The sequence below is a fragment of the Scleropages formosus genome, chromosome 2, assembly GCF_900964775.1.
Source record: "Scleropages formosus chromosome 2, fSclFor1.1, whole genome shotgun sequence".
NCBI lineage: Eukaryota > Metazoa > Chordata > Actinopteri > Osteoglossiformes > Osteoglossidae > Scleropages > Scleropages formosus.
In genome coordinates this window covers 15,064,728-15,092,495 of record NC_041807.1, presented here as the reverse complement: position 1 = coordinate 15,092,495, position 27,768 = coordinate 15,064,728, and the positions used below count along the sequence as shown (strand labels likewise).

Sequence of the window (27,768 nt, the reverse complement as noted above, 5' to 3'; positions counted from 1 at the left end):
TGTGGAAGTTTGACAGCTTGCTTTATCGATCCACTTCTGCAGAAGTAGCTGTAGTCATTGTTTGAAGAAGGATATGTATTTGTCTTATTCTGACAATGTTTCCACACAAAGTTTGATGGCTCGTAAGTTCTAAAAACGATATTAATTTTTAAAATGACGCGTTACAGAGGAATTAATGCCTCCGGCTGCGTCATGAGATCGATGCCTGAGAAGAAAGGTGCGCAGTGGTGATGGTAACTAGCCTTCTTTTCCTGTTAAACAGTAGACCTGCTTCCCCTGTTGCTTTGCGCAATTCAGACAGCTTCCCTTCTTTCTTTTTCTTGGTGTCAGCACTAAGAATGGTAGCGAAGGAGATCCCAATTCAAAGTCTAAGACCTTTCATTCTGAGGGGCTTGGTATGGTTGCAGGTGAGACTGACTCACCGACTGTCCTCTGCCAGGTGCCCGCGTCGGTGGCCATGATGAGCCCGCAGGTGATCACCCCCCAGCAGATGCAGCAGCTCCTCCAGCAGCAGGTGCTCTCCCCCCAACAGCTCCAGGCGCTGCTCCAGCAACAGCAGGCAGTCATGCTGCAGCAGGTGCAGAGACCGTGCGCCCACACACCTGGACACATCTGTGTGATCAGATGGATCAGATTTAAATGGATATTTATGTTTGTAAATCTGCTGGCATGACACCTCACACAAACTGATCTGTTCAAGTAGAAAAAAAAGACACCCTTCTGATGTATTGAAATAATCATGGTGAAAATCTAGATACAGCAGGTGGAGTGGTTAGAGCCACTGCCTTGAAGGCCCTAGGTTCACATCCCACCTCCTGGTCCGGTACCCTTCAGAAAATGAAACCCAAATATACAAATGGATTAACGGTTGTAAGCAGCTTAATATTGTAAGTTGCTTTGGAGAAAAGCGTCAGCTAAATTAATACATTTTGTTTGATTTGAAGACAAAGTAGTTTCCAAAGAAAACATTAACTGCTGTGTGCTTTTCCTGCTGGCACAGTGCAAAGAAACTATGATGTCATGTTTCTTACAGGGTGTAAAATCTCAGTGGTGTCTCAGCTTCCTCTTCTATTCTTCCTTCGTTTTTGCAGCAACATCTGCAGGAGTTTTACAAGAAACAGCAGGAACAGCTACACCTTCAGCTCTTGCAGCAAACGCACCCAGGCAAGCAGGCGAAAGAGGTATGTTGGGTTGAACTGATGTGCATAGAGAGAGAGAGGAAGTGCAGTCTTCACTCCGTTGTAGGGACTCGTAGCCATTAGTGCTCAGGCTTTGGGTTGAGGATCTGAGCATGCAAACTCAGTGTTGTGGTTGGGAAAGAAAAAAACCCACTTGAGTCCAGGTACCCGATTATTGGAAGAGCATTTTGCTGTGCTGAAAGTCACACTTTGATGATCTCCTAAATCAAGCTGAGAGGCTGAGCCTACGGTGAAATATCTTGTCGCTGTGGTTCATCGGAGAAGTGTCCGATGCAGACGCTACATAAACGCCGCACAAGCGACTACAGTAGACAGATCGACCTCTGTTTTGTCGTGGAATCCCTGCGGAAGCCTCATGCACACGCTTTTTGAAGTTGGGTTCCGGGTGGATTTGTGAATTTCAGGCCATAAGGTGCGGAATGGAAAAGGCTGCTGCCTGTCTACAGGGACATGCTGCAGGCCCACAAGCCCGTGTCTTTAGTCCCCAGACCGAAAGGAAGAAAGTGTTCATTATGGTGCTGTCTTATCCTTTCCAGCACCACTTCACTTCACACAACCCATCTCATCTCAGCTTGTCTTGTAATTCCTTACCGAGCTGCGCATCCGGCCCTTTACCCACTGCATATAATGGGATGCTGCTCTGCCTTGAGCCAATTCCCAGCTCTGATGAATCCCGGACAGGAGATGAGAGGAGGCTAACAGTGCAGCGCAGTGCGGCTACGCCCCAGCGTGCTAATAGACCACAGGAGACCAACTTCACAGCCCCTGCAGGCACCAGGCCTGTTCGAGTGCAACAGATGATCCAGGAAAAACAATAAAAAGATACACAGCTGCCCAAAGTTGCACCGTGCATAGCCACCTAGGTTTGCTTCTGTTGTTTCACAGCGTAGACACAGTCTAACCTGCTGCTGAGTTACTGGTGTTAGACATCTTTCTCGGGGCCTGTTAGTCCATAGCACGCACCAGGCAGTGATACCTGCATCGTCTGAGGCCATGAGACATACTGGAATGTATGCATTTTGTCAGGCACTAAGTTCCAGCTGAACGCTATGCTTATGATAATCTGTTTGCTTGCACAGCAGCTAGTGTCCTCTTTATGCTGTTGCTATGGTTACCACTGTTGTTGTTGTTGTTGTTGTTGTTGTTTTGCCTCTTCCTGCACAAGACGCGGTCTGGCTCTGGTAATAAACAGGCAGAGGGAGGAGGGTGTGCCTGCAGTCGGACTTCCAGCTCTGTCAGTCTCCCGCACGGCTTTTCTCTATCGCCAACTACCAGGGACAATTATAAGCGGCAGACAATTAACTGACACATGCGATGCGGGAGGGGGCAGGCAGGGGCTGAGCTCTGCGGGAAAATTTCAGTTTTCGCAGCGGCCTGAATCCACAGCGTACTGGAGGGTGGGTGAGAGCGGGGCAGGGGCACACTCAGGGAAAGGAGAAGAGAAAGGAAGCGGAAGAGGCCCCGTTGCTGTTCTGCACATTGATGCATGTGATCTACGCTTCCTGCAGCAACAGCAGCAGCAGCAGCAGTTGGCTGCCCAGCAGCTTGTCTTCCAGCAGCAGCTTCTCCAGGTGCAACAGCTCCAGCAGCAGCAGCAGCACCTGCTCAGCCTGCAGCGCCAAGGCCTCCTCTCGCTGCCCCCCGGCCAGCCACTGAGCCAAGGTATGTTCCTGCCGCTGGGCATGTGTGTTTTGCAGGAGGGGGATAGGGAGACAGCAGTCTCTCTCTCGCTCTCTCTCTCTCTCTCTCTCTCTCTCTCCCCCCCCTCCCTCTCTCTCTCGCTCTCTCTCGTTCTCTCCCCCCCCCTTCTCCTCCCGCCGTTGCTCTGGTTGTTGTTGTTGTTATTGTTGTTTACCACCCTGCAGCTGCACAAGAAGACATGATCAAGGGAGTGCCGTCATCCTCGCTGTTTTCTTGCTTTTCATCTGTGTCTGCCGAGGTAACGGATAAGAGGGAGTGCTTGTTTTGATCGTAATGCTATTTATTTAATGTTTTCTCCCCTTCTGTATATTGGAAATAAAGCATTTTACAGCTGCAGAGACTCGGCGAGAGGTGTCTGCTCTAGAGAAAGGTGTGTCTCTCGCTGTCTCAAAGACAAGGGAGGGGGCATTGACGTCTGTTTTAACAGAGTAGAGAAGCTCGCCACGTGTGTAAAAGGAGGGTGTCGCGAAAGGTGCTTCTGAGGTGTGTGATGCATACCAGTGTGGTGCTGTGCTTTTGTACAGTAAACGCCACGGCACTCTTCGCCATATGCTGCCGTGATAAGAGATATTCAGAGCTGCTGCATTGCTAAGTAACCGCCAGATGCGTGCCTTGTTCTCCGAGAGGGCGTGAAAAGAAAAACAAGCTAGTTTTGCAGAGCTCTCAAATGGAATCTGCGCAGATCTGGACTGTGTGTGTGAATCATGACCGACTCAAACAAGAGGACTATAAATAAAATGCAGGCTTCCTTCATTTGCTTCGGTATTATTTATGTATTGCAGTGGACCTTCAGCTTGGCACCAGATGCCAAAAAGGACCTGAATTCTCAGTAGTGGCTTTTCCTGGGTGTTTGTCTGTTGGGGAGTTGGTAGGTTTTTAGGTGTACTTTTATATGTATGGAGGAAATGTGCTTTTGCATACCAGGAGATATTAAATGAGGGTCTTCAGTAAATAGGCAGCCATTGGAATGGGCTGTGAATGTTCTCCAGAATAAGGACTTCTGCCAGCTAGCTGTGCCTCATGCTTTTGCCCACGTGTGACTCTCTGTCCATAGCTGGTCTGAACCCGGTGGAGCTGCAGCAACTATGGAATGAAGTGACCAGCACCCACAGCATGGAAGACAACGGCGTCAAGCACAGCGGGCTTGATCTGTCTGCGGCCAACTCCTCTTCGACTACCTCCAGCACCCCTTCCAAAGGGTCGCCATCTGTTACCCACCATCCTGCAGCAAATGGCCAGGCCTCTGTCCTCAACTCGAGAAGAGAAAGGTAACTTTATTTTATGGACCCCCACCCACCCACCCCAGGGCCTGTAGATCTGCTGTCTGTAGAAGTAGAAAGGGATGGCAGATCCATCCTAGCAAGCCTGGTGGATTTATCCTCATTTGAAACAAGAGTGCATGTTCACTCCTGCTGGGACAGCGGGACGTTTTTGTTTGTTTGTTTGTTCAATAGTTGATTAATGTGTCAGTAATAGACCAAACAAGGCTTCCCCTGTGATAGCAGCAGTCTTCAGGACTGTGTTCCTGTGTAAAATGTGTTCCTGCGTAAAATCAAAAGGCAGGAGCTGAGTGTGTACAACTGCGTGAGCTGCAAGGTAACCTTCTTGTACATTAACAATTTATTGCTTTTCCCCCTTTGAAATTACTTTGCTGTACGGCTTGTCATATAAACAGAATACACGATGCCAGGATAGCTTTTCATAATGTTTATACTTGTGATGGACCTTTTATATACAGTTGTGCCAGTTTGAAAGTCTGTTTGCGTTCCTGCCTACCTGCCTTGTGCATTATTTAAGCATTTCCACAATGTGATAAATACGTACTTTAGAAGCGGTGTGCACCAAAGTAAAGGCGCTGTATCTGTATTGTATAATTGATTTAAACTATACACTATGTATGCAAGGACCGAACTTTACAGAAATGAAAATATATTATATATATCTCTATCTCTATCTCTCTCTCTCTATATATATATATATATATATATATACACACACACACACACACACATACTTTTTTTTTTTTTTAAACCCTGTGCAGTTTGGTCCTGATATATTATGTTTGTGAAAATTTCATTCACTGTGATAGTGTGCATGGATTCGTTTTAGTAAGAGAGGCTAAATGTCACGTAAAATAGTGGAAAACAGGCTACACAAATATGAGTAGGCGAGCGGGACCACCAAGTGCTAGACCAAAACTGAGAGGTGTGTTCATGGATTCCAGAATGTGATGCATTTCACAGTCCCCCTCATACAGCCACTTGAGTCCATTTTCAAATGCGGTTTCAGTTTGTAGCACTGAATCAAATGTTTGCTCCCTGGACTGTATGTGGTAATACCGATTAACAATAAGTGGTTGTTATCGATTATTAATCGTGGATAAGTTTTATCGTGTGTGTGTGTGTGTGTGTGTGTGTGTGTGTGTGTGTGTGTGTGTGTGTACATATATATATATTTATGCCCTTATAAAGGAGGAAAAATTAGGACTGAAGGACTAAACTCTGACGTCTGACCTGAGGTTTGCCAATTTATATCTTGGCAGAGGCTCTGCTTGTAGATGCATAAACAAACACACACACATTGACTGAAACAGCTTATCCCAAGTGGGGTAGCGGCGAACCGGAGCCTAACCCGGCAATATAGGGCGCAAGGTTCGGGGGGGGGGGGGGACACCCAGGATGGGCCACCAGTCCGTTGCAAGGCACCCCAAGCGAGACTCAAACCCCAGACCCAACAGAGAGCAGGATCCAGCCAAACGTGCTGCACCACCACACCCCCTGTAGATATACAGTAGAGCTATATTATTAGGTGAAATGTAACACTGTAAATTGCATCTGACTTGGGGTAAAAGTACGTGCTACCTAACTGTATAAAGGGATAAGATTGTAAACATGTAGGCTTGAGTACAAAGTCTTATGAAGTTCACAAGACTCATACTTGTCTTTCTTGCACAAGTGATGCTGACATTCCTATTGGGGTGGACTTGTGAGTGTGACCCTGATCTCTTTCTTTGCTGTACTCCTGTCCTTGTGAATCTGATCTCACTCTCTTGAGCTCCTACCTGTGTGATGCTGATCTCTCTCTCAATTGTTCTTTCTCATGGGACACTGGTCGGTCTCTCTTTCTTTCTACAGCTCAGCACATGAGGAGTCTGGAGCCTCCCATTCCCTCTACGGCCATGGCGTATGCAAGTGGCCCGGCTGCGAGAGCATATGTGAGGACTTCAGCCAGTTTCTGAAGTAGGTCATGTCCCAGAATGCGTGTGCCACTGAGTCTCCTTGTATCTGCGTGCACCTATCGGCCTTTCCCTGCTTTTCAAGAGAAAAATTGTCATCCCCTGTTATTCATTCGTCCAGTATGTGGTTTTGAACTTATCCGTGATTAATAATCGGTAATAACCACTTATTGTTAATCAGTATTACCACATCCAGTCCAGGGAGCAAACATTTGATTCAGTGCTACAAGCTGAAACCGCATTTGAAAATGGACTCAAGTGGCTGTATGAGAGGGACTGTGAAATGCATCACGTTCTGCAATCCATGAACACACCTTTCAGTTGTGGTCTAACACTTAGTGCTCCCGCTTGCCTAGTCATATTTGTGTTTGTGTAGTCTGTTTTTCACTTTTTTACGTGACACTTAGCCTCTCTTACACAAATGAGTTTGTGCACACTGTCACAGTGAGTTAATCTACTTGAGCATATTATTATTTTTAAATTTATTTTCAATACCGTAGACCATTCATGAGTGAAATTTTCACGAATAATATATGTATAGATTCAAATCTTAAAAAAGCAGCAAACTTAAAGAACTAATTTTTGCACTCGTTTATAGAGAAGAAAAAAGTTAAACATAATAGGTAATGAAATGGGGGAAAAATATTATTCTTATCTCTATTCCAAATGCAGATTTAAAAAAAAAAACTCAGAGGTTGAATAGTAAAGAAGCTTTTTATATACAAGTTTCATAGTACAAGTGAGCAATTTGAAAAGCTGTGTGGACATGCACAGACTTCAAAAAGGGGTCACCAATGCAATAGAAAAAAAAAGATTTATACAAAATTTTTTTTAAAAGGTTTTCTGGGCGCAAATCACAAAGTAAAACCACGTAAAATTTTAATGTTATACTATTTCCCTGTGATATTAGGCCTAATTTGGGGTGAATTTGGAGTGAACTTGGGATGTGAGTTGGAACGAATTGGAATTTTTTCCCTATTAAAAATAATGGAATAAGTGACATCATTATCAAGTTTTTCAATATTCTCTTCATTTACAGGAACGAACTAGGACAGGATTATGGGGGATATGTGTATTTGCAGCAACTTGCAGCTATGGATGTTCACAGACATGGACAGGGCACTTAAATCTTGACCAGTGGTGCCAGGCAGTGATGCCATTTAGATATTCATAGCAGTGTTTCATGCAGTTCATTAATACGGTGATAATGGAGTGCTGTTCCCAATCAGACAGCTCAAATCCAGGTTCTGAGTTTGTTTAGGAAAGGTTATTCACTGCCATGATGACCAGGATTTTCTCGAACCGACAACCTCATTTAATGTTACTAAGGATGTCTCGAGTAGTCAGTGCTCTTCTAAAGGTTAAACACAGGGGGACATGTTTTATGGAAAGTTGTGCATCAGAATGGTTGCTGAGATGTATTGAAATACCAGAAGACTTTCACAAAGATGTGAAAACAGCCTTAGCAGCATGAAATGTTGATTGGTGTGCGCGAATGTCAAAGGCTAATGGCAGTGCGTGTTTATATACGCCCGGACTCAAATGGGTGGATTACCGTGTTGTCATGGTGCATCTGACACAGTGAACAAACTTCCTTATGTTCCCTCTGCACTTCCGTTAATTGGCTCGTTTATTGCTGTTCTGCTTCGTCGTTGGAATGGTGGAGTTGAGAGTTAGTGATGATGTGGTTACACCGATGTGTGTTTTTTCTGCAGGTGAGGGCATTCAAGAAGCTAGACTTTTTGCCAGTGGAAATCCAAAGGCGGTTATTGTCACTGTACACTTGGAATTTAGCATACATTAGGTTAAATGTAGTTAACCTTGTTTCTTTGGATAAAATTGGTCAATAGAGACTGGTACTCAAAATTGCTGTTTTTCCCTTGAGCCTGGTATGTAACAAATTGCTATAGTAAAATATCCAGCTGTTTAAATGCTGCTTTTGATTAAAAAGTAAAATGAAACTAGAATAAAAGCATACCTCTGCTAAGCAAGCAAATAAAAAACTATATTAGGTTGTTGTGTAATTACTCAGACCACATGAATTAAAGGTGTATATTGATGTAATGCACTCAACTGTACTTTTCTCTGAGACGTGTGAATGCATGTTATGATGTTGTTTAATGTTCATGATTAAATTTATATGTAGAAACACATGGAACTCGGTACAAATTGAATCCATTTCAATCTTTCTTGATATTAGGTAAGTTTTTCTTTTCCTGTGCCAACTGAACCCGTCTAGAATCGGGTAGATCAGAGAGGTACCCTGTTGTCCTGTCTGGCCAAGACAGCGAAGGTAATGTTCTGCAACAGAGAGGTCCTTTGGGTTGGTTTGCTGAGCGCAACGCTGGTGGAAGAGGAAAGGAGAGGGTTTGGTTTGAGGGAGGCAGTGAAGCGTGCGACCCTCCTGTTCCTCGGTGCCAATAGACAGTAGTTTACCGTCTTTTTCTACAAGCCTATTTTCAGTACAGCTTCCAGGACACGTGGAAGGTTTGAATTGTTTTCAGATACAGGCATGTGAGATGCTCAGCTTGGAGCACTGAGGCTGCTGTAAGAAGAATTGCCGCCTGTCTCCCAACCTGTCGGTGTTTGGTTGATGGGGCAGGCCTGACTACTGTAAAAGGCATCGAAGCGACAGGGACAAACAAGCGGTGACCCGCAGCACAAGGAAAGCAGGTATTAACCCTAACCCCAGAGAGTACAGTCTCTGGTGTCAGAAAGGGCCCTTTTATGCTTGGGAGGAACAGTGAACATGTGACAACGCTCTTGTTTCAGAGCTGAGCGGTTTTAGGAGACGTGGGGATCAGGCATGATTTTCCAGAGGGAAGAATATGCTCTTAGAGTATTGTCTTGAATTTTCGTCACGTTTCGGAAAGCACAGAAATGAACAGTTTAACTTCAATAAATGTATCTGTTTTGACTTTCTTGAATTAGCACAAAAGCAGCCTTCGCTGGAGTGACCTGGCTGCCTAGCAACCCATTGTCTCAGTGGATTTGTAGCTGATAAAATTGAGCAATTTTTTCAGATTTTAAATGTAGCTATGTTTTTTTTTTTATTTATTTATTTATTTTTTTTTTTTTTTTTTTTTTGAGCATGTAAGCTTCGGTATGCATCACCTCCTTGTCATGCATTAGTGTAACAACTTCACTGTCTGTTGTGATATTTTCCTGACTCATTCCATTTGAAAAGAACAAATCAAAACAAATTTGTACAGTGATCGTGTATCACCTGTGATAATGTTAATTTCGCTTTTTATCAGTGTACAGTATTGTAGGTTGTGCTTAAATATTAAACTGAGCAATCTGTGGGTATCCTTTCAGCAGAACTGTGAGCTCTTGTTGGAGGTTGTGATGGTGGACACACTGACAGTTAAACTGTATTGTATTTATTTATTTTTTTTTTTTGTCCCGGACTTAAGCACTTTTAAGAAACAGACTTTTCACTAATGCAAACTTTTCTGGGAAGTATTAAGGCTGGCATAGACTTCAAATCGCCTACCAAAATGTCACCATATGCATTGACATAGCTAGGAGCTGTTTTAAGTTTTTTTTTTTTTTTTATTTTTTTTTTTTTTTTAAATTTATTTATTTAAAAAAAGAGTACGGGAAGATGGAAGGGAAGCAAACAGAAGGTGAATAAGCTATGGTTCTACATCTCCCAGTTCTGAGCTGGTCAATGAAGTCCCGTCTCTATGTAGTGCCTCTGGCTCCGAGTCGATGCACGATAGTTGTTTGCGTTTCAAGGTAAACAAAATACAGCTTGTTGTTTAAATTTCTTAACTGGGCTTCAAAATTCATAACTGTGCTTTTATTTCATATTATGATTTTACTGGGTATTTGTGAATTTCATGTGATTTGTGGGGTAAAAAGAAGGGATAGCGGAGCTGTAGGTAAGCACCAACACTCTTATTGGGCTTTCTTATTTACGCAGTTTCATAAATACTCTTGCCATGGGACTCAGAATACCCAGGTGTGTGTGCATGAGGTATCCCAGCTCAATTGGGGAGAGCGAGAGAGAGAGCAAGAGACAGTCTGTGTGCCAAATAACCCCACTGTTGCCTCCTACCCCAAAGAGTTATTTGGATTACTGACATTTACATTACATTTATGTGTTTACCGGATGCTTTTCTCCAAAGCGACTCACACCTATGAGTAAACAGAAGTGCATCTCACCAGCAGATGAAGAGTAACAGATGCAGATGAGGGATTTTTGGAGTACAGTCAGTTAGTCCAATATCATCATATTTACCCATACACATTAGATGAATAACTATATATAGAATTCATGGCGAGTCTCTTGCCTGCTGTGTCTCATTCGACTAGGGAAAACTTTTAAGTAACAAACTAATTCTTTGTCTCAGTTAATTTTGTAAGTCGGGCACTAACTGTAAATAGGAATGGAGGTTGTAAAAGTGGTGCTTTGGCAGCCGTCCGTGTACTTTAAAAAAGTGGTATTTAATGACTGAATATATAAAGAGCGGAAGGAGCACAGAACGTTGGAAAGAATATTTGCCACATTGATTCCAAAGTCTAGCTTGAGCTCTCATTAAATGATTAATGGATTGTGATGCTGCATGTCCTGAAACTGCTAGTACCAGTAAGTTTGTGTACTTAAAAATTTATAGGATGGTGATCAGGAATCATCTGTTCTGAGTTTTTATGCACCTACTCGTGTGATGAACTTCAGTGCATATAGTAGAAAGAAATAAACTAACTCTTATTAAGAATCACATGTCTGCAACTATGTTTCCCTTTCTCCTAATGTAATGCACGCATTGTATTTATCTGAGATGTAAGTCGCATTGGAGAAAAGCGTCTGCTAAATGAATAAATGTAAATGTAAGTAGGCATAGGCCGGTGAAACCTGCACAAGCAAGACCAATGCTTCTTTTTCTTCTCTTCAGATTTATATCAGAACATTTATAAGCACTGGACTGGAAATAGTCACAAGATAGAAAGCAAGAATAAGACTGAACCACTGATGTCACTAAAGCTGGCTTCTGAAAGAGAGCAATGCATCTCAGGCTTCTTCATTTCATTGTATGGGATGATGAGCAGACAGTGTCCACTGGATAGCCTCCTCATTCCTTAGAGATTGCTTTGGTCTCTCTCCTTTCTTGCCTACGTGTCCTTGCAGTAAGCCTTGTGACTTCACCAGTAGGGATGACTTGGACAAATTCATCCCAGAACATTGCAACACTTGAGAAACATCTCCCCTTCGGGATGAGAGATGAAGCCTCAAACACCTGACCTAGGTGAATGGTGTTCTGATGATCCTGTACATAACAAAAAGCAAGTGAAGAAGACGACAAAACATTTGTTTGCTGTTAGTAGTGATCGTTTCATATGACGTAAGCTATTGTCCAAAGAGAAGAATGGAACATGACATGTGATCTACATGATAATTGAATTCTCTAATGTCTGGGCACCTTTTGGATGCTTTCAGACAGTGGTACATGATCACATCTTTTGAAGTGATGTAACCTCTTGCTCTGGTTTTGTGTATTTAGATGTATCAGAAATTTCTCTGTACGCTCTTTCTGTCACTATGTTGTGACCTAGAGTTGTTTTGGTCAGTTAGTTTTAAAAAAAAAAAATAAATAAAATATGAAGAAACTATATTTACAGTGTCTTCATTGATCAAGCCCTTTGTTTTATTTCCTTCTGTGAGGTTCTCAGAAATGTTTTGAACATGCTCTACTGTTAAGTGTGTTTCCCCATGAAATAGGGTCTGTTTTGATAGGTCAGTCACTGAGTGTAGCAACCCTGTTCTGATTTAGGTTTTGACATTTAAACAGTCATCGCATAAATAAACCCATTTTTCTGAATAAAACACACTCAGTGTTATACTGTCTTATAATGTATTTTTCTGTCATGTAGTTTTAAATGTGACAAGTGACCAGATGCATTCATGCTGGCTTAATACAAGAGTTTTTCAGGTGTGTTTCACTAGTTCCATCTTTTCCTGTTCACCCAGACACCTCAACAGTGAGCATGCCCTGGACGACCGCAGCACTGCGCAGTGTCGTGTCCAGATGCAGGTGGTGCAGCAGCTGGAGATACAGGTGAGTCCCTCCTTTCCATTTCTCTGCACAGTGCACCACAGGAAATGTTTTTTTTATATATAGTTGTTACACCTTTTTAATTAAATTAAGATTATGTTTCCGATTTTCTTCCTCTCCTTTTTAAATGCAGGTGTGTCTCTCATGGATTTTCATAATTAAATGAACTTTACACCCGACCAAATAACTATTCTGGGAAGCTAGGACACACCCTTATTAACCTGATGCACTGGTGGGAAAATGAGTTGGGTAATTGGACAGCATTATTAGTCAGCACTACACCACCTGCAAAAAGTAGGCCAAATATATTTGGATGCACCTTATTAGCCTGTGCATATGCTATGTGTGAGTGCGGCCAATGAACAGAGACTTAGTGTTTGAATCTGGCCAATTAGCACTGGCTCATTGTGGGAATTGGACAAATGAACGTCTTCAGGGTGTGAATTTGGCCAATGAAAGGAGACTTGATGTTTGAATCTGGCCAATTAGCACTGGCTCAGTGTGTGAAGTGGACAGATGAACAGATTCAGGGTGTGTGAATCTGGCCAATTAGCAGGCACCGTGCTTTTAAGGTGCGTTCCACTGGGTTGGATAGTTCCTGGTTTGTATTTAAAATAAATAAATAAATAGATGGATATATTTTACTGACACAAAAAGTGACACAACCCCAAGCACAGAACAGCATAACCAGGTACAAAAGTTATGTTTTGTGTCTTCAGTGTGTTAATTTATTCTGCTATCAGCAATGCCCCCTTCCTGGCCCTCGGTCTCCCGGAATGCGGTTGGAATGAATGTAACCAACAGCAACGTGCTGTTTGGAGTCACACTTCCTGTACGTGCATGGTTGCGGTAACTCGACTCTGTTAGATTGATGATGCCAGGTTGAGGGGGCACTAATCGGACCTCCGGGGGAGGGAGAGCGAAGTGCAGAGATAGGAACCCTCACCCCTGCACAGCTGTAGACCGTGCGCCCCCCCGACGCTGTCCGTGGAATTCCAGCTGGACACCCAGGGCCTGTGATGTATGGCTCTTCTAAGCTGTTACTGCCAGAGCGCTTCTGTTATTGACAAAAAGATGAAGTGCCATTTGTTTTCCGTGACCTTTTTCAGCTCTGCCACAATATCACTCTGTCCCCGATCTTGCAATGGGAAACTCGTGGAATAAGGCTGGGATATAGTCAAGATTCATCCCAATGGTTTGGAAAAAATGCGTCACTATGACGGAGGGACACAGACCCATTACTAAATCTGCCGTCTGTTTACTGCCCTCCACCCTCTCATGTTTCTGCCCATTCTCCTGTCACAGCTCTCCAAAGAACGGGAACGCCTGCAGGCAATGATGGCCCACCTGCACATGAGACCTGCGGAGCCCAAGCCTCCTGCCAAACCGGTGAGTTGTGAAAAGCAGCAAGGTTTCAGAGGGCAGGTTATACAAATCGCATCGCATCAGCCTCTCCTGTCACTTAATTGTCACCATAGTGCGGCAAATCACAACCTTTAGACTTGTGCAGAGATGTCATAATGGCTACAGTAAGGCTCCGAATGTTGAAAACAACCTGTTGGCTACGTTACCACGGCGGCACTCGTAGCTCTTTTGGCCCTGAGAAGAAGCAGCAGAAACAGATGCAATTTAAATGTGCTTTACAGTGCCCCACCTACTATGATATGGTCTGGAGGAAATTGAATGGAAATGCAAACTATACTACTTTCCCCATGTCTGTTTGCACAGGGATGCATATATATTTGATTTATTTTATAGATATATTACAACTGATAATTTGACAAAATCAGGCAAATATTTTTGGGACAAAATGTTATTTAGCAGCAGCAATCTTATTTCTGTAGGACAAGTTTCCTCGTCAGTTCTTACTAAATAAAGTGGATAATCACATGATGGATAATTACCCTGTAAAACTGTCAGGAATCTACATTGCATTTTCTTCCCCATATTTAATTACTCAGGTTTCTTCTCCTTTTTTGAAGAAAAATTAAAAACATAAAAAATCCAGCAGCATGATTGTATCCACACTAATAAAGCATTTTCAGCCCTGGAACAAAAACAGAATATGAATGAATAATACAAATGAGGCGTTACTTTAAATAAAGCACACATGAAAGAATTGCTAATTGCATTTGATGTTCAGCAATTAATAGACTGGTGGGTGAGCGGTTTAAAAATGAAGTTGCATTACCACGTTCCCGTTGGATGTGCACACAGCGCTTCAGCACCAACCTGGCCTCAGTGCTCGGAAAGATTAGAATCGTGTGTTTTATATACAAAAAATAAAAAGATCTGATAACTTATCGCACAGCTTAGATTAAATGAGGCTCATGGCCTCGTGTGTAGGTTGAGCAGAAGCAGCCAGCACATGGCCGAGATACCAAACCGAATGCGCTTGGACCCATCGCATCCTCCGTATATGAACACAGGCTGCTGGCATGCGTCCATTGCCATGCGTCCGTTGTGTGAACCATTTACTTCCAGAATAGGACTTTATTAAGATGTGGATTGGAGCCTGGGGTAGTAACCTTGGGCTGTCCACGGATACATGGGTTTAAGCGCTTGCGTGCTTGTACTTTCTGCCTCTGTCCTTCAAGTGGGGTTTAACGTTTCAGATTTAATTTATATTGACACTTAAGCTTTTGCTCTTGTAAATCTTTTCTTAAAGAGCAAAACTTGGAAGTCAATATCACAAATACCATCACACCTTAAAACAAAGTTTATAGTTTTGTCTATTGTGCTTTTAATTTCACAAAGGAATAAAAAAAAAAAAAAAATTTTCTAAAGGATTATTAAAAAGTCAAGGCCTTATTTTGCTATTCTGTAAGATTTTATGATACTGGATAGGATTAAAGTACATCTTCCTAACATGGTAATGTCTTTTAGATTTGTACCTGAGGTTGTTTCCTTTCCTGCATCCCAGCACATTGAAGCCCTTTATTGATATCTGCGCTGTGCGATGTAGCTAATAAACACTGCATGTCGTTTAGCGTGTGTGTTACGTGACACGCTGTAAGAGCAGAATTTACTTTCGAAGACAGTAATGTGTTTCTTCGTGGTCATCTCTTTGATCCATCTGTTCAATGAGCCTGTCACTGCTTTCACTCATGGTAAAGTGTTGCTTGCGGAAACTTTGTAAACATTAAGCGGTGGCACGATGGCACAGCGAGTAGCACTGCTGTCTCACCGCGCCCGGGTGGTGTGAGAGGATGTGGGTTCGATCCCTGCTCAGTCTGTGTGGAGTTTGCATGTTCTGCCCGTGTCTGTGTGGGTTTCCGCCGCGTGCTCTGGTTGCCTCCCGCAGTCCAAAGACATGCTGTTCAGGTTCCCCCATGGTGTGTGAGTGTCACGGAGTGAGTGTGTTTCACCGATGCATGGGTGAGTAACCCCTTGTAAGTAGTGTATCTAGCAGTGTAAATCACCTTGGTGAATAAGGTGTGTGGGCTTGTGACACTACATAGTATCTGTTGTAAGTCGCTTTGGACAAAAGCGTCTAAGTGAATAAATGTAAACATATCTTTGCAATCATTAAGACTTGTTTGTAGACTAAATGTGGCATTTCAGGGTTTAGGTGTGTTTGTAGTATGTTTGTACTGTTGGGGTTTTTTCTTCTCCTGTGCAGTCTCTTGCTTGGTTACGTGAGGCGTGAGCACGAATCGGTGTGCGACAGCCGTTTTGCCGCGTTTCGGGTGTTGCTGTTTTCCCGAAGGCCCGACAGACCAGACCAGACCGTCAAAGCGTGACGCAGCAGTGAGGTGTGGGGAACAGCTTGCGCTCCTCCTTTATTGGAAGCACATGAATCAGCGGGGGAATGCCATGGGGGGTGCCCCCGCTTGTTACGACAACGCTAATGTGCTGCTGCTGGCGAGCTGCCCGAAAAACAATAAAGAGAAAAAAGAAAGGAACAATTACCCGCCGTCTGTTAATTCTTGTTGTTCGATAACAAATCCCATTCATTCATTGTGTGCGGGTGTGTAAGGCGTTCACGTGAAGAGTGATAAATCGCACCTCTGTCATTTGGTCTTTATTTTGTCTTCTGTAAAGACAACCTGTTTTGTATTGACAAATGGGGGTGGGAAGGGCAACATCACATGGACATCAGCCAGCGTTCCCCCCCCCCGTATAGCACGTGGCGTTCCTCCCTGGAAGAAAGAGACACGCGGTGTCAGTGATGCAGAAATTTCATATCATGCAGTGCAATGTTGGGCACATTTATTAACAGCTCATGTCTGTCTAGAGTTGACATTTTTCTCTCTTTCTCGCTGTTATGCCCAGTTTCTCAGGTTTGAGGACACGGGTTGTGACAGAGACAGCATTAACTCATGGGAAACCTGACAGCCTCTCTCGTAGTAAACGTGTTGTGCCACATTATTCCCGCATGTAGCTGCTTGTGAGTTGTCGGGGGGGGGGATTCCTTACTTAATCCCTCTCTCACAAACACACACACGCATGCACTGTTTTGTCAGGTTAAGTCGCATCGAATCTTAACACGTTCAGCATGTTGCAGCTAATTCACCATAAAGACAGTTCCCCGTGAATGTTTGGTAATGTCATTAGGATTCCACCAAATTAGCTTTGAGGCTAAAGGTCAGCGCAGACTTTTTCCAGCTGACTGGAGCCTCGCAGCTGAGATTTGTGCACAAAAGTGAGAAAGCGCCAAGTCGGCTCCCTGCTTAGGGTCCCGTCAAGCGCGGCGTGTAATGCGCCGCGTTCTCCTTTTAATACGAAGAAGCGAAAAAGCCTCAGATGCCCAGTGCTCCGAGCGGAGGAAAGGTCACGACTTCTGAGCCTAGGTGAGCGGTGTGCGGAGAGCCAGGTGGCCGTCTCGCACGTGACCGCAGGCAGGCTGCGGTCCGGTGACAACGGCACTGGTTAAGGCTCAGGCAGATCATTAGATAATCTCATACAGCATGCTCTAATTAGAATTCCTATGATATAATTTCATCCTATAATTAGCCAAGATTGGCTTCTTCCTCTGCAGCTTGTTAATGGGAACACAGCTGTGGATGTGACTCCCCCCCGCTCATTCATCAGACGATTCTGAGCCCTCTTCTAATCAGCCCACCCTCCCCGTGTGCATCCTCTTTTCTCTGGTAACTCCGCAGCTCAACCTGGTGTCGAACGTCACCATGACGAAAAATCTGCCGTCCGCGTCTCCCCCGAATGTACCTCAGGCAGCGACGACACCGACGGCGCCCGTCACCCCACTGACTCAGGTGCCCCCGGTGCTGAGCCCCGCCAGCCTGCCCAACGTGGGGTCTGTTCGAAGGCGCCATTCAGACAAGTTCCCCATGACATTGTCCTCAGGTACCGAGACTGGGAGTGCGGCGACTACCGTCCGTGATATCCCCTGTATCGTCTTCAGAATGGCTTACGACCCAGTCGCTCCTTTCTTCTGCTGCTCTTCATTCATCTATAGGAACATACACCCTGAAAAATGTTCTAGGTGCCAGAAAAATATACCTTTATGTTTGTTTGTTTGTATGACTTGATAGTCAAGGACATAACCGTGTTGTGTTTTGATAAATATGTATGTGGAATCATGAATTTAAATCGCTTTCAAATTATTTACTCCAGATCTTCACTGCTTTATGGAGACACGGATTATTCAGAGATATAAGTTGGCATATTCGCAGCGTACGCGGTGTCTGCATGGGACTAATTTCATTCCTGTTCCTGCATAAGTGTCTGAGATTTCTCATGAGGTGGATTAATTAAAAATGCATTTTGATAAGACGTATTGAGTACCGATTTAATGTTCTTCGTGTCCCCATTTCGTTCTTCAGTTTGATTTTGAGGAATAATTTTTTTTTATATATATATATATATATATATATATAGTAAGGATTTCATTGTCATAAAATTATTTAATGTGATGAGAGAGCTTATTTATTTAATTATTTACTTTTCCCAGAGATCGCCCCAAACTACGAGTTTTATAAGAATGCAGACGTTAGACCTCCATTTACATATGCGACCCTCATAAGGCAGGTAAGTGGAAAATAAATTAACTTTGCCTGATTAGATTAAAATTAATTGCCGCCTAAGTGATGGCAGCTTTGAGAGAGTGTCGCCCTGGCCTAGTTAGTAAACCGTCATTTTGACGCGTCTCCTTTCAGGCCATCATGGAGTCACCTGACATGCAGCTAACGCTTAATGAAATTTACAGCTGGTTTACGCGGACGTTCGCCTACTTCAGGCGCAACGCTGCCACCTGGAAGGTGAGCTTTTCATCACTGTTCTTTGCGCACCTTTTTTTTTTTTTTTTGCCTTCCCCTCCTAACCTGCTGCTTAAATGGAACAAATCTCCTTCTCTCCAGATGACAAGTGAAAGAATAATTTTGCCTCTTATACCGTTGTTTAATTCCGTCCAATTAAGGGGCGAGAAGAGCAACGGCTGCCAAGCTAATTACACGCGGGGAGCTCAATCATCAACACCTTTTGTTAGATGCGCTGTTGTACTGTACATTCACCGTTCACTTTTTCCCTGCTTCACATTGTTGACTAATTAGTCTGAAAAACGGCTGTTTACCTTATACAGCAAAGTGAAGCAGTGGGTTTTTTGTTTTGGAGTGTGTGTGTGTGTGTGTGTGTGTGTGTGTGTGTGTGTGTGTGTGCGTGCGCGCGCGCCCCCCCCATAACCTCGTGATCTGCAGTGGACTCGCCATGACAGCAAGGAACTTTGACCACTGAGCTGGAACTAAAAGAGAGCAGAGGCATAATTTTCATGTCTAAATGGAGATGCTCTTTTTTTATTTTTTTATTTTAATGCACGCGCAAATGAAAGGCCTCACTTTTATCACTGTCCAAACGACTCCATTGTCTGCTTCCTATGAGCGGCCTAAAAAAGACATTCCCTTCATGTGTCTGTTTTTTCGAGGGGAGCAGCGTCTGGATAGATAAGTGTACTCTTCTGCGCCGAAATGAACTGTGTCCCTTTCATTAAAAGGGGTGTTTGGGGGGGGGGGGGGGTGGCACTGGGACTGAAACGTCAATTAGCCACAAGCTATTCAAGGCACAGGGGGTGGGGTGGGGTGGGGGGGCCTCGATTGCAGCATCACATCCTCTCATCTGCATGCAGACGGTTTCACGGCACCACATTCACCACAGTGAATTAATTTGGATTTAGAATGCTAATGATCCTGGCGAGCTTGGGACATTTCTCGTTTATCAGATATTTGCATGTTTTCTCAGTGCTGTTGAGTCATCAGTGGATTACGTTATTTTATTTATGCCAGTGACCATGAACATCAGAATATAATATTAATCTGTGTGCAGAGGGAAAGGAGGGGTTTCATATAAGCACCTTTTGCCTTTTTTTTTTTTTTTTGTCTTTCCCCACATAGCATTTTCTTTATTTTTAATTGTGTATTTACATGTTAGTGTCACATTTCTTTTGCAGCTTATTGAAGACGGTTTGTGCGATGAACTGGTCGTTTGATTAACTGGGAGAAATTTTACAAAGAAATGAAAGGTGATTTAATATCCCAGTCCAACCTCATCAGCTTGGCCAGAGGACCCAGCTCTCATTCTGAACAGCTTATTAGTTCTAACTATATAGCATGCATAATAAAACTGCTCATTTGCTCATTAATATTAAAATGATCATATTCTGAGCCATGGGCATTAAGATCAATCAAATCCTTGGTTTTTCAGGTCAGATGTGAGATCAGCTTATGAGTTTTTATGGATTCTCTCTCAGTGAGCGAAACCGTTGCTCCTCGGTTGTGGAATTATAACAAAATTTTTGCTGAAATTAAACAATGGCTTCGTTTTTTTTTTCTCCCCCCCAGATGTCCTTGATATTTTAATTAGGCCTATTTGCATATATATGGGAAGTGTATTGCAAATAGCAAATTGAGATGAACTGTAATTTTTTGGATGTTGCTTAGTGACAACATGCGTGTGTTTTTATAGGGTCACTGGAAAAATCCAGGCTTTACTGAGATTTTAGGTTTATGCATGACAGTGTGAGATTTTGTGTTGTAAGGCACAGTGTTTTATTTTGGAATTATGTGACGTTGGATGTGTCTGTGGCTGAAGGTGCCATGGCATGCCCTGTGTGTCCTGGTCTCTGCAGTGTTTTGCAGGTACAAAATTAGGAGGTGTCTGCAAAGTGTTTTAATGAGTCCAGTGATGGGGGCAGCAGGGGTTTTTTGGGATGTTTTTAAAGTGCTGTCAGCAGACCAGCCCCCCCAGCTCCACACCCTTCTACGTCGAAGGCTGTTTAGGCTGCTCTCAGCGCTCTGGCCGCTGAATACCTTTTTGCGTTAAATGTTGATTTTCAGAGTTTGTGACAGTTACGTAATGTATTGTTTCCCACTGTTAATAAGAATAAATACAAATTTTCTTCCAGTCCACAAGTTATCCTCTGTGTGTACAAGCAGTACGTGTGCATGTTTGCGTGATTAAAATTTTAAAAAATGTGGTACGTGTAAGATATGTGAAGAGATTTTGAATGTGAAAACTCTTGTGTTTGCCCTGGACCCCCCAGAACGCGGTCCGACACAACCTGAGCCTGCACAAGTGCTTTGTGCGCGTGGAGAACGTGAAGGGTGCCGTCTGGACCGTGGACGAAATGGAGTACCAGAAGAGAAGGTCGCAGAAGATGACAGGGTAGGGGATAGTCTCAGGGGTCACCCAGCACTGCATGAAGGGTAAAAAAACCGCCCCCAAGGACCCAGTCCAGAAAGGAACACAACTCTAGTATCAAAGATAGCCTAAAAATTAAGTGCAATTTCTATTTCACTTGATAATTTGTTAAGAACCTTGGTTAAAAATCCCACTTGCTTATCGTGATTTTTTTATTTTTTTTAATTTTTTTTTTTTTTTGGCCTTATAATTGTGTACCTACTATTTTACATTTCTATTATTTTGTAATTATTCAGCTATTAGTTATTTATTAGGATGTAAGTAGCCAATTCTGTGTGACCCTGACAGTGTTGGCTTTAATGTGTCTTAATGACCTGTCCCTCCTTTTCACCGCAGTGAGGCTGCAGAATAAATCCATAATTAATGAATTCCAAATGTCTTTTTTGCCGGTCGCTGTGGATCTGCAGGAGCCCGACGCTAGTGAAGAGCTTGCCCTCCAGCTTGGGTTATGGCACCGCGCTCAATGCCAGCTTGCAGGTAACCGCCCCTCTGTACAGCTCCTTGTGTGCACCAGATGGCTGTGCTGTCGGGACTCAACCTCCGTACTCCCCAGTGCTGCTCCTTGACCAGACACCAAGCGGCCGGGGCAGTATTGGGCAGGTGCTGCGGAGTGAGGGGGTGACAGTGATCAGAGTCCAGCTCTGTAAAGCTCTTTTCAGTGTCTGATTTTGAGGGGTGATAAGGACCCCTTGTGGCAGAGGCTGGTATCACATGTTGACTTTACTACTTAGAAAAATCTTGAAACTGCACTAGGTGTAGTCTTCCTGAGCTAGGAGCAGTATGTCACAGCTTTGGTTTTTATATAAACTTCTTGCTTGACATTTTACTGCCCAGATTGTCAAGTTCTGCAGTATTACTTTGTGTGTGGCACAGTGGTTACAGCTGCTGCCTCTAGATTCACATGGTGAAGGTTCAAATCCCATCTCCTGCTGTAGTGCACTTAACCAAGGAACTTAGTCTAAACTGCTCCAGTAAAGAAAAAAATTCCCCTGGGGTATAAATGGGTGAATGAAATAACGTAGTTTTGACATTGCAAGTTGCTTTGGAGAAAAGCATCGGCTAAATGAATGAATGTAATGTAAAGTTACTAAAATGCAGAGAAGGGCAAAAAGTACATTTTAAATCCAGCACAGACAAATGTACAAAGTTCAGTGCTGTAATATCTGCACAGATTTTGGAACGACCCGAGCCATTTCGCTCTAATAGTCGGTGCTGTCGGTTCAGGCCACCGAGTTTCCGTCCCTGAGGTTTCAAGTGTTCCGCTTTTTTCCAGTAGTCCAGCTGAAGTATTTAATAAATCATCTGGATACTGCGTTGGTGACGGAGAAGGGTGTTGGGGAGCCCTGTTGCCTCACACAGAGCTAATCCGGGCGGTGGTCTCTCTGTGCCCCCCAGGCTGCGCTGGCGGAGAGCAGCTTGCCCCTGCTGGGTACTCCGGGCCTGTTGCAGCCAGCACACGAAGACCCCAACGGTTCCCTCGGCTCCCTCGGCTCTCTCGGCTCCCTCGACCACCTGGACACCAATGGCCACAGCAGCCCCGGCTACTCGCCTCACGCCCACATGTGAGTCGCAGCTCCTGATGCCCACAGTCCCACAGTGCGCAGGGCTCTCAGCGATGGGGGGGTCTGTGCAACGCTTCATGTTACCTCCTTCCACATGAAACATAGTTTAAAGGCTTTAGAACTTTTTAGTTCGAATCACTCGGAAGTGTACAGTACCTGCTAAACTCATAACCGAAAAGGACAATTCTAGCTGAACTCTTCCGTTCAAGTAGGGCCATTAGAAACAATGTGTACATTTATAAACACATTTATTAAAATGAAGCCCACCGTTGCAGTATTTGAAAGCTTAGTGTTTTTTTTTTTTTCCTTTAAAAAAAGCGTTGATCAGGAGTCATTACAGATTTACTTTTAATTACTCCGATGTCGGCATTGTAGGGGTTTAGATGTTATATTTTATGCAAGACTGTTCCTATTAATATTTAGCATCCGACTGTATCATTAATTACTTTTAAAATCTTTGCCGTTCCATCTTTTTTAATGGAGCTGTGAGAGGAGGACGATTAAAAATGGATGCCCCGCGGGTTTCGGAGACGTGTTTGTGCAGGCGGCCCCTCCCTCTCCGCCTCTCTCTCCCTCGTCCGCGGTGTGCGGCCCGTGGCCTGCGTCAGGCGTGGTGCTGCTCTGTGTTTGCCCAGCCTGGGGAGTACTCTGGGACGCGGAAATGCCACGGCCTGAATGTGTCAGGGCCGAGAGCGCGTCGGCCGTCCTTTCCCCTCCTCTGTGTCCCCGGTGCCCTTGCTGAAGGAGATCGCTATGCCCTCGCGGGCGTCACCTGGCCAAGATTATATCTGCTAAATCTTCAGGAAAATTAAAGCATTTATGTAAAAGTTATTTTTAATTCAGGGCCATTTCAGCTATTATTATTAACCACAATTAGTGCATTGTTTCTTCGTTTTGTTTTTTCTTCACATCACTGTTTTAATAATAATAATTTTGTTATTATTATTTAATTTGAATGGGTAAAATGTTAACTCGTGAGCGGAGGCACCATTCCATGATTGCGTTCCCCCCCTTCTCCTCCCTTGGACTTTTGTCGTTAATGGGCACCATGGCAACTGGCGATGTTTCCTCCACCATCTTCCTAAATGACTTTCATCTGCTGATGACCCCGGATGTTCAGGAGCGTGTGTGGCAGGGTGCCGGTCACTCTGTTCCGTGATTACACACTCTTCGCTTCATCACGGAATACGAATAACAATGTTATTTGCATGATCTGCGTCTGGTTCTGTGAGTGCCAGTAATAATCTTGTCACAATCTGTATGCCTTTCCCACCCAGTTGTGGTGACGAATTTGGGGAAACGTGTCCGCCATTTGTTCATGACTCTGTAGCGCTTGCTGCTCATTAAATACCAGATGACTCAACCAGACATCTTAATACAGTGTTAAACTGGCTGTGGGAACTAATCATTTTTCTCGCTTTTCTCCTAAACCATGCAGGCAAGTTACTGATTTATAATTAATACAGATGGAGGCTGTAAGTGATGCTTTTCACATAAGGAGAAAGCTTTGCTGGGTTTATGACCACTGCTTACCCCATGCACTGCAAATCATTTGTCTCATTTAGGTATTTCTCAGTACACATCGTCGGGATTGTTTATTACTGTATGATAAATACAAATGACAGCGCTTTTAGAAAGCTGCCTTTGTCACAGCGCTCTGGGGACTTTGTCACAGTAAAAGGCGGTCCAAAGCCTTGTTACATACCAGGTCCACCATTCATTTTTAAACATGTTAAATACTGGGTGGAATTAAATGTGGAGCAATCATAATTTCTTCGGGGTTTCGGAGAATTTCACAGGTGCTCATGGATAAGTTTAGGTATGTGGTCAGCCTTAATGTTCTTTCCCTGCCGCTACAGGTTGACCTCATCTCCTCGAAACACTGAATGGTAACTTCTCTGGAAAAACAACCATCAGTCGGTCCAGTTTGAAATCAGTTTTTCGCCACTGTATTTGATCAGGAGCGTTTTTATTTTTCTTTAATTGTAAATGTAACTTACTAACTTCTGCTCACCAGTACGGCACAGCGGTAAGCAAGCGTTATGTGACGCTATTATTAATCTATCTAGTACCCTCTCGGCTTGGCATGTTTGGATATTGACAGCTGACAGAGATGCCCCTTCATTTGGAGTTTAAGAACATGTATGATCGCGTGTGACAGGTGTGCTGGGCTGAAGCTGATTAATGAGGGAGTCTAGCCGTAGGTATTCCTCTGGAGAAGCTTCCAGCCCTGAATAATAACCAGATTCCACTTCCTCTTAACGAGAAAGGAGAAGAAAAGGAGAAGATTTGCGCTTCTAGCTTCGAGGGCCAAAGGGACGGGAGAAGGGATGGGATATTCTCGATTTATTTGTAACCCCGAGCCATCAGTAGAACCTTGGCACTGTTCCTCATTTAGCAACTTTTGTCCGTCGCACATGTATTTACTCTGTATGATGTCTGGCCCGTATCTCCTTTATTTTATGTATCAGTCAGTGAGCGTGACTTCAAGGGACATCTCTCCAGATTTTAGCATCTTTCTAGCGATTTAGTAAATTTTTTTTTTTTTTTTTCCCCCCCCCCCCGGTAGAGCTGCTACTTTAGGGCCACTGTTTTACGTTCAAGCAAGACTGCTAATGAAGAGAGTTTGTTAATAATGTATTTACGTTATTACATTTATTTGAATTTTACATATTACATTTATTTATAAACAAGGTACTTACCCCAAATTGCTCCAGTAAAATTACCCAGCTATATAAATGGGTAAATAATTGTAAGTAGCTTTGGAGAAAAGCATCAGCTGAATGAATACATGTAAATTTGCAGCTGCTTATGTGATGTACATTGGTTCATATGATCGAATGTGACAAATTCACTGTATTTTCGAATCGTGCGTCTGCATCCAAGTCTCTTTTTCTGTTGATGCTCTCATTCTATTTTTCTCTGAGATGTACGTTGCTTTGGAGAAACTCGTCTGCTAAATGAACAAATATAAATGTAATAAACACTGAACATTTTAGTAGGGTATTTGGCTCATTCTGGTGGTTCTGGTTCAGCACCAGTCTAAGTCCTATTCTTTAACTGCTGCTCTGTCTGATGGCAGAATGTGTTGTAGCTGTGAGAGACTGGTCTTGCACAGTGTGAAGGTCATTGTCAATTCATAGCCCTTTTTTAAGTTCTTTCATAGTCCATTAGCATCCCATTTACAGGCTAGTCACAGTCCGTTAACAGTGTATTCATAACCTGTTCATAGTCCAATCATAGCCTGTTCATAGCCTGTTCACAGCTTCACTCCTACTTTTTGGCCATCTCTGAAAGGATGGCCTACACTCTTCCGTTTAATCCATAGCTGTTGAAGCAGGTGGTTTTCGAGTAGTTTGTCGGTGGAGTAGCGTGCATTTGTAGTAAGACAGAGGAGAAAACGCCAAGCTATGCGATTTACGGGAGCTGTCACAGTGGCGCTCGATGTGCAAACTGGACGTAGAATGGACCTGCTAATCTTGTTCATTTTTTGCTCCAGGCCTGCAATTCACGTCAAGGAGGAGCCACTCAACTTGGACAACGAGGATTGCCCAATGTCATTAGTGACAACAGCCAATCACAGTCCGGATCTGGAGGAGGACAGAGAGCTGGAGGAGGGGAACTTATCAGAGGATTTGGAATGAGGGCTTTTTTCCCCATCCCCATTCAAACTGCTAGACTGCAACCCGGCACAGTCAGCTTTCACCAGGACTATTTATTCAGCATGCAACGAGGAGACAGTCTGAAGGGACTCTTTACTGCTGCTCTTTGGGAACCAGGAACAACAGGCATGAAATGCTTGTGTGTTTCTTTTTTTCAACCCAAAAAGACATTAACAACACCCCTTGTGAACTCGACTGGCTCTGTCATGTACACAACAAATGGAGAAAATCTGGCTCGTGGACGTTAGTAAAAAGCAAAGGAGTCTCTTACGATGCAGGATACTAAAGGCCTCACTTTACTGCCAAAACCAGTTTTGTTCTTCATTTTGTGGGAAATTGGAAACACAAAGCAGCTACTAGGAGTTAGTAGAGAATAATTACTGGTCCACTACAACTTATTGCTCTTCTGCCATTTGCACAGGAGTGGTATCAGAAATTAGTGTCACTGCCTATATGTTGCTAACATTGTTACCACACTTTCTTTTTTGTTTTCTTTAGAATTTCATTCACGCATAATTTTGGCACCAACAAATGTAAAATGGCATATGTTACCGAAGCGACCCAAAGCGTCAGACTTCTGCTGATGTAAGGAAAAAAGTAGGATCCAGTTCTCTTGTCTGTTAGTGCTGAGATGTTTGATGTTAAGCCGAGCTGTAAGCGTTCACTGCAGGCACCATTAGGAGTACGCGCGCATTCCAAAACTGTCCTCTTTACCTCTTCTTTTCTCTCGGAAGCTTTGTCTACCTGAAAACAGTCAAAGGCAACAGCTAGAAACCAAAGGCAAACCATATCAATGGCCAATAGCTCAGACAGAAGCTGCCGGACTCGCTGGTCGCGCCTTCTGTGACTTTAATTAGTACCAAGGAAGCTTTCCATGAGCTGCCTTTAGGGACCTCTGGGATGGTTTTATTTAGCCCTGTGCAGAGAGAAATACCCCAGTGTGGTGTGTGGAAGGTGGGCCGACTGCAAACAAGCCAGGGGAGGGAGCGGATGGAGACTAGTCAGGAGTAGCTGTTTGCAGATCATGAGGAAAACTGACCAAAACAACCTTGTGCATTTATCCGTAATGCAGATTTTTACAGTCGTCATGGAGCTCTTATTTTGTGTGTGTGTGTTTACAGTTGCCATTATTTTATAGAGAATGTGTCATGTTAATGTTTTTTCCCCCCACCTGGTTTGCACAGTCATATTAAATGAAGCAGAAAACATGGTAACCAAACATTTAAAGATCTAGTAAGCCAAATAATAATACGTTTTGAGTTGATATGAAATTATCTGGCTTGACTGTCAAGTAAAACAAAGTAGCCGTTTAGAATATGGCATCCATGATAAATCTTTTCGTAGGTGACATTTCCTATACATTCATTCATTTAGTGATTATTATTTCTTGACCGTACTGTTCTCATTCTGTAGTTACAGCTAGTAGTAGTAGCTACAGGCACATACTTATTGTAAAGTATTTCGTAGCTATACATGTATTCAGTTTTTGAACTTTTTTGTACCTGTATTTGATTCATAAAAATAAGCTGAAGTCAAGATAAGGCAGATTTGTTTAGCACATTCTGTTTAAACCAGTGCTTTCTGTAAAAGGAATGTGGTCGTTTTAATGGTCTTTCTCTTTTCAGTCAAACCAAAGTTACACAGAATTCTGCCTCTTCTACAGCTTAGCTAAAAATACACACATTTGGCAAACACTTG

At 43.4% G+C, this 27,768-nt stretch overlaps 1 protein-coding gene across 1 annotated transcript in view; it reads left to right on the top strand.

Moving 5' to 3' along the window:
- Positions 1-27,114, top strand: part of LOC108931397 (forkhead box protein P2-like) — a 50,189-nt gene extending 23,075 nt beyond the window's left edge. The window contains exons 4-17 of the mRNA XM_029259624.1: positions 440-577; positions 1,092-1,181; positions 2,708-2,861; positions 3,955-4,168; positions 6,035-6,139; positions 12,110-12,197; positions 13,500-13,583; positions 17,300-17,501; positions 18,109-18,185; positions 18,314-18,415; positions 20,689-20,810; positions 21,254-21,323; positions 22,242-22,408; positions 25,908-27,114. Of these exons, the coding sequence (XP_029115457.1) occupies positions 440-577; positions 1,092-1,181; positions 2,708-2,861; positions 3,955-4,168; positions 6,035-6,139; positions 12,110-12,197; positions 13,500-13,583; positions 17,300-17,501; positions 18,109-18,185; positions 18,314-18,415; positions 20,689-20,810; positions 21,254-21,323; positions 22,242-22,408; positions 25,908-26,052 (1,758 nt within the window). The 3' untranslated portion in view covers positions 26,053-27,114. The remainder of the gene's footprint in view (positions 1-439; positions 578-1,091; positions 1,182-2,707; positions 2,862-3,954; positions 4,169-6,034; positions 6,140-12,109; positions 12,198-13,499; positions 13,584-17,299; positions 17,502-18,108; positions 18,186-18,313; positions 18,416-20,688; positions 20,811-21,253; positions 21,324-22,241; positions 22,409-25,907) is intronic.
- The last annotated feature ends 654 nt before the right edge of the window (positions 27,115-27,768 follow it).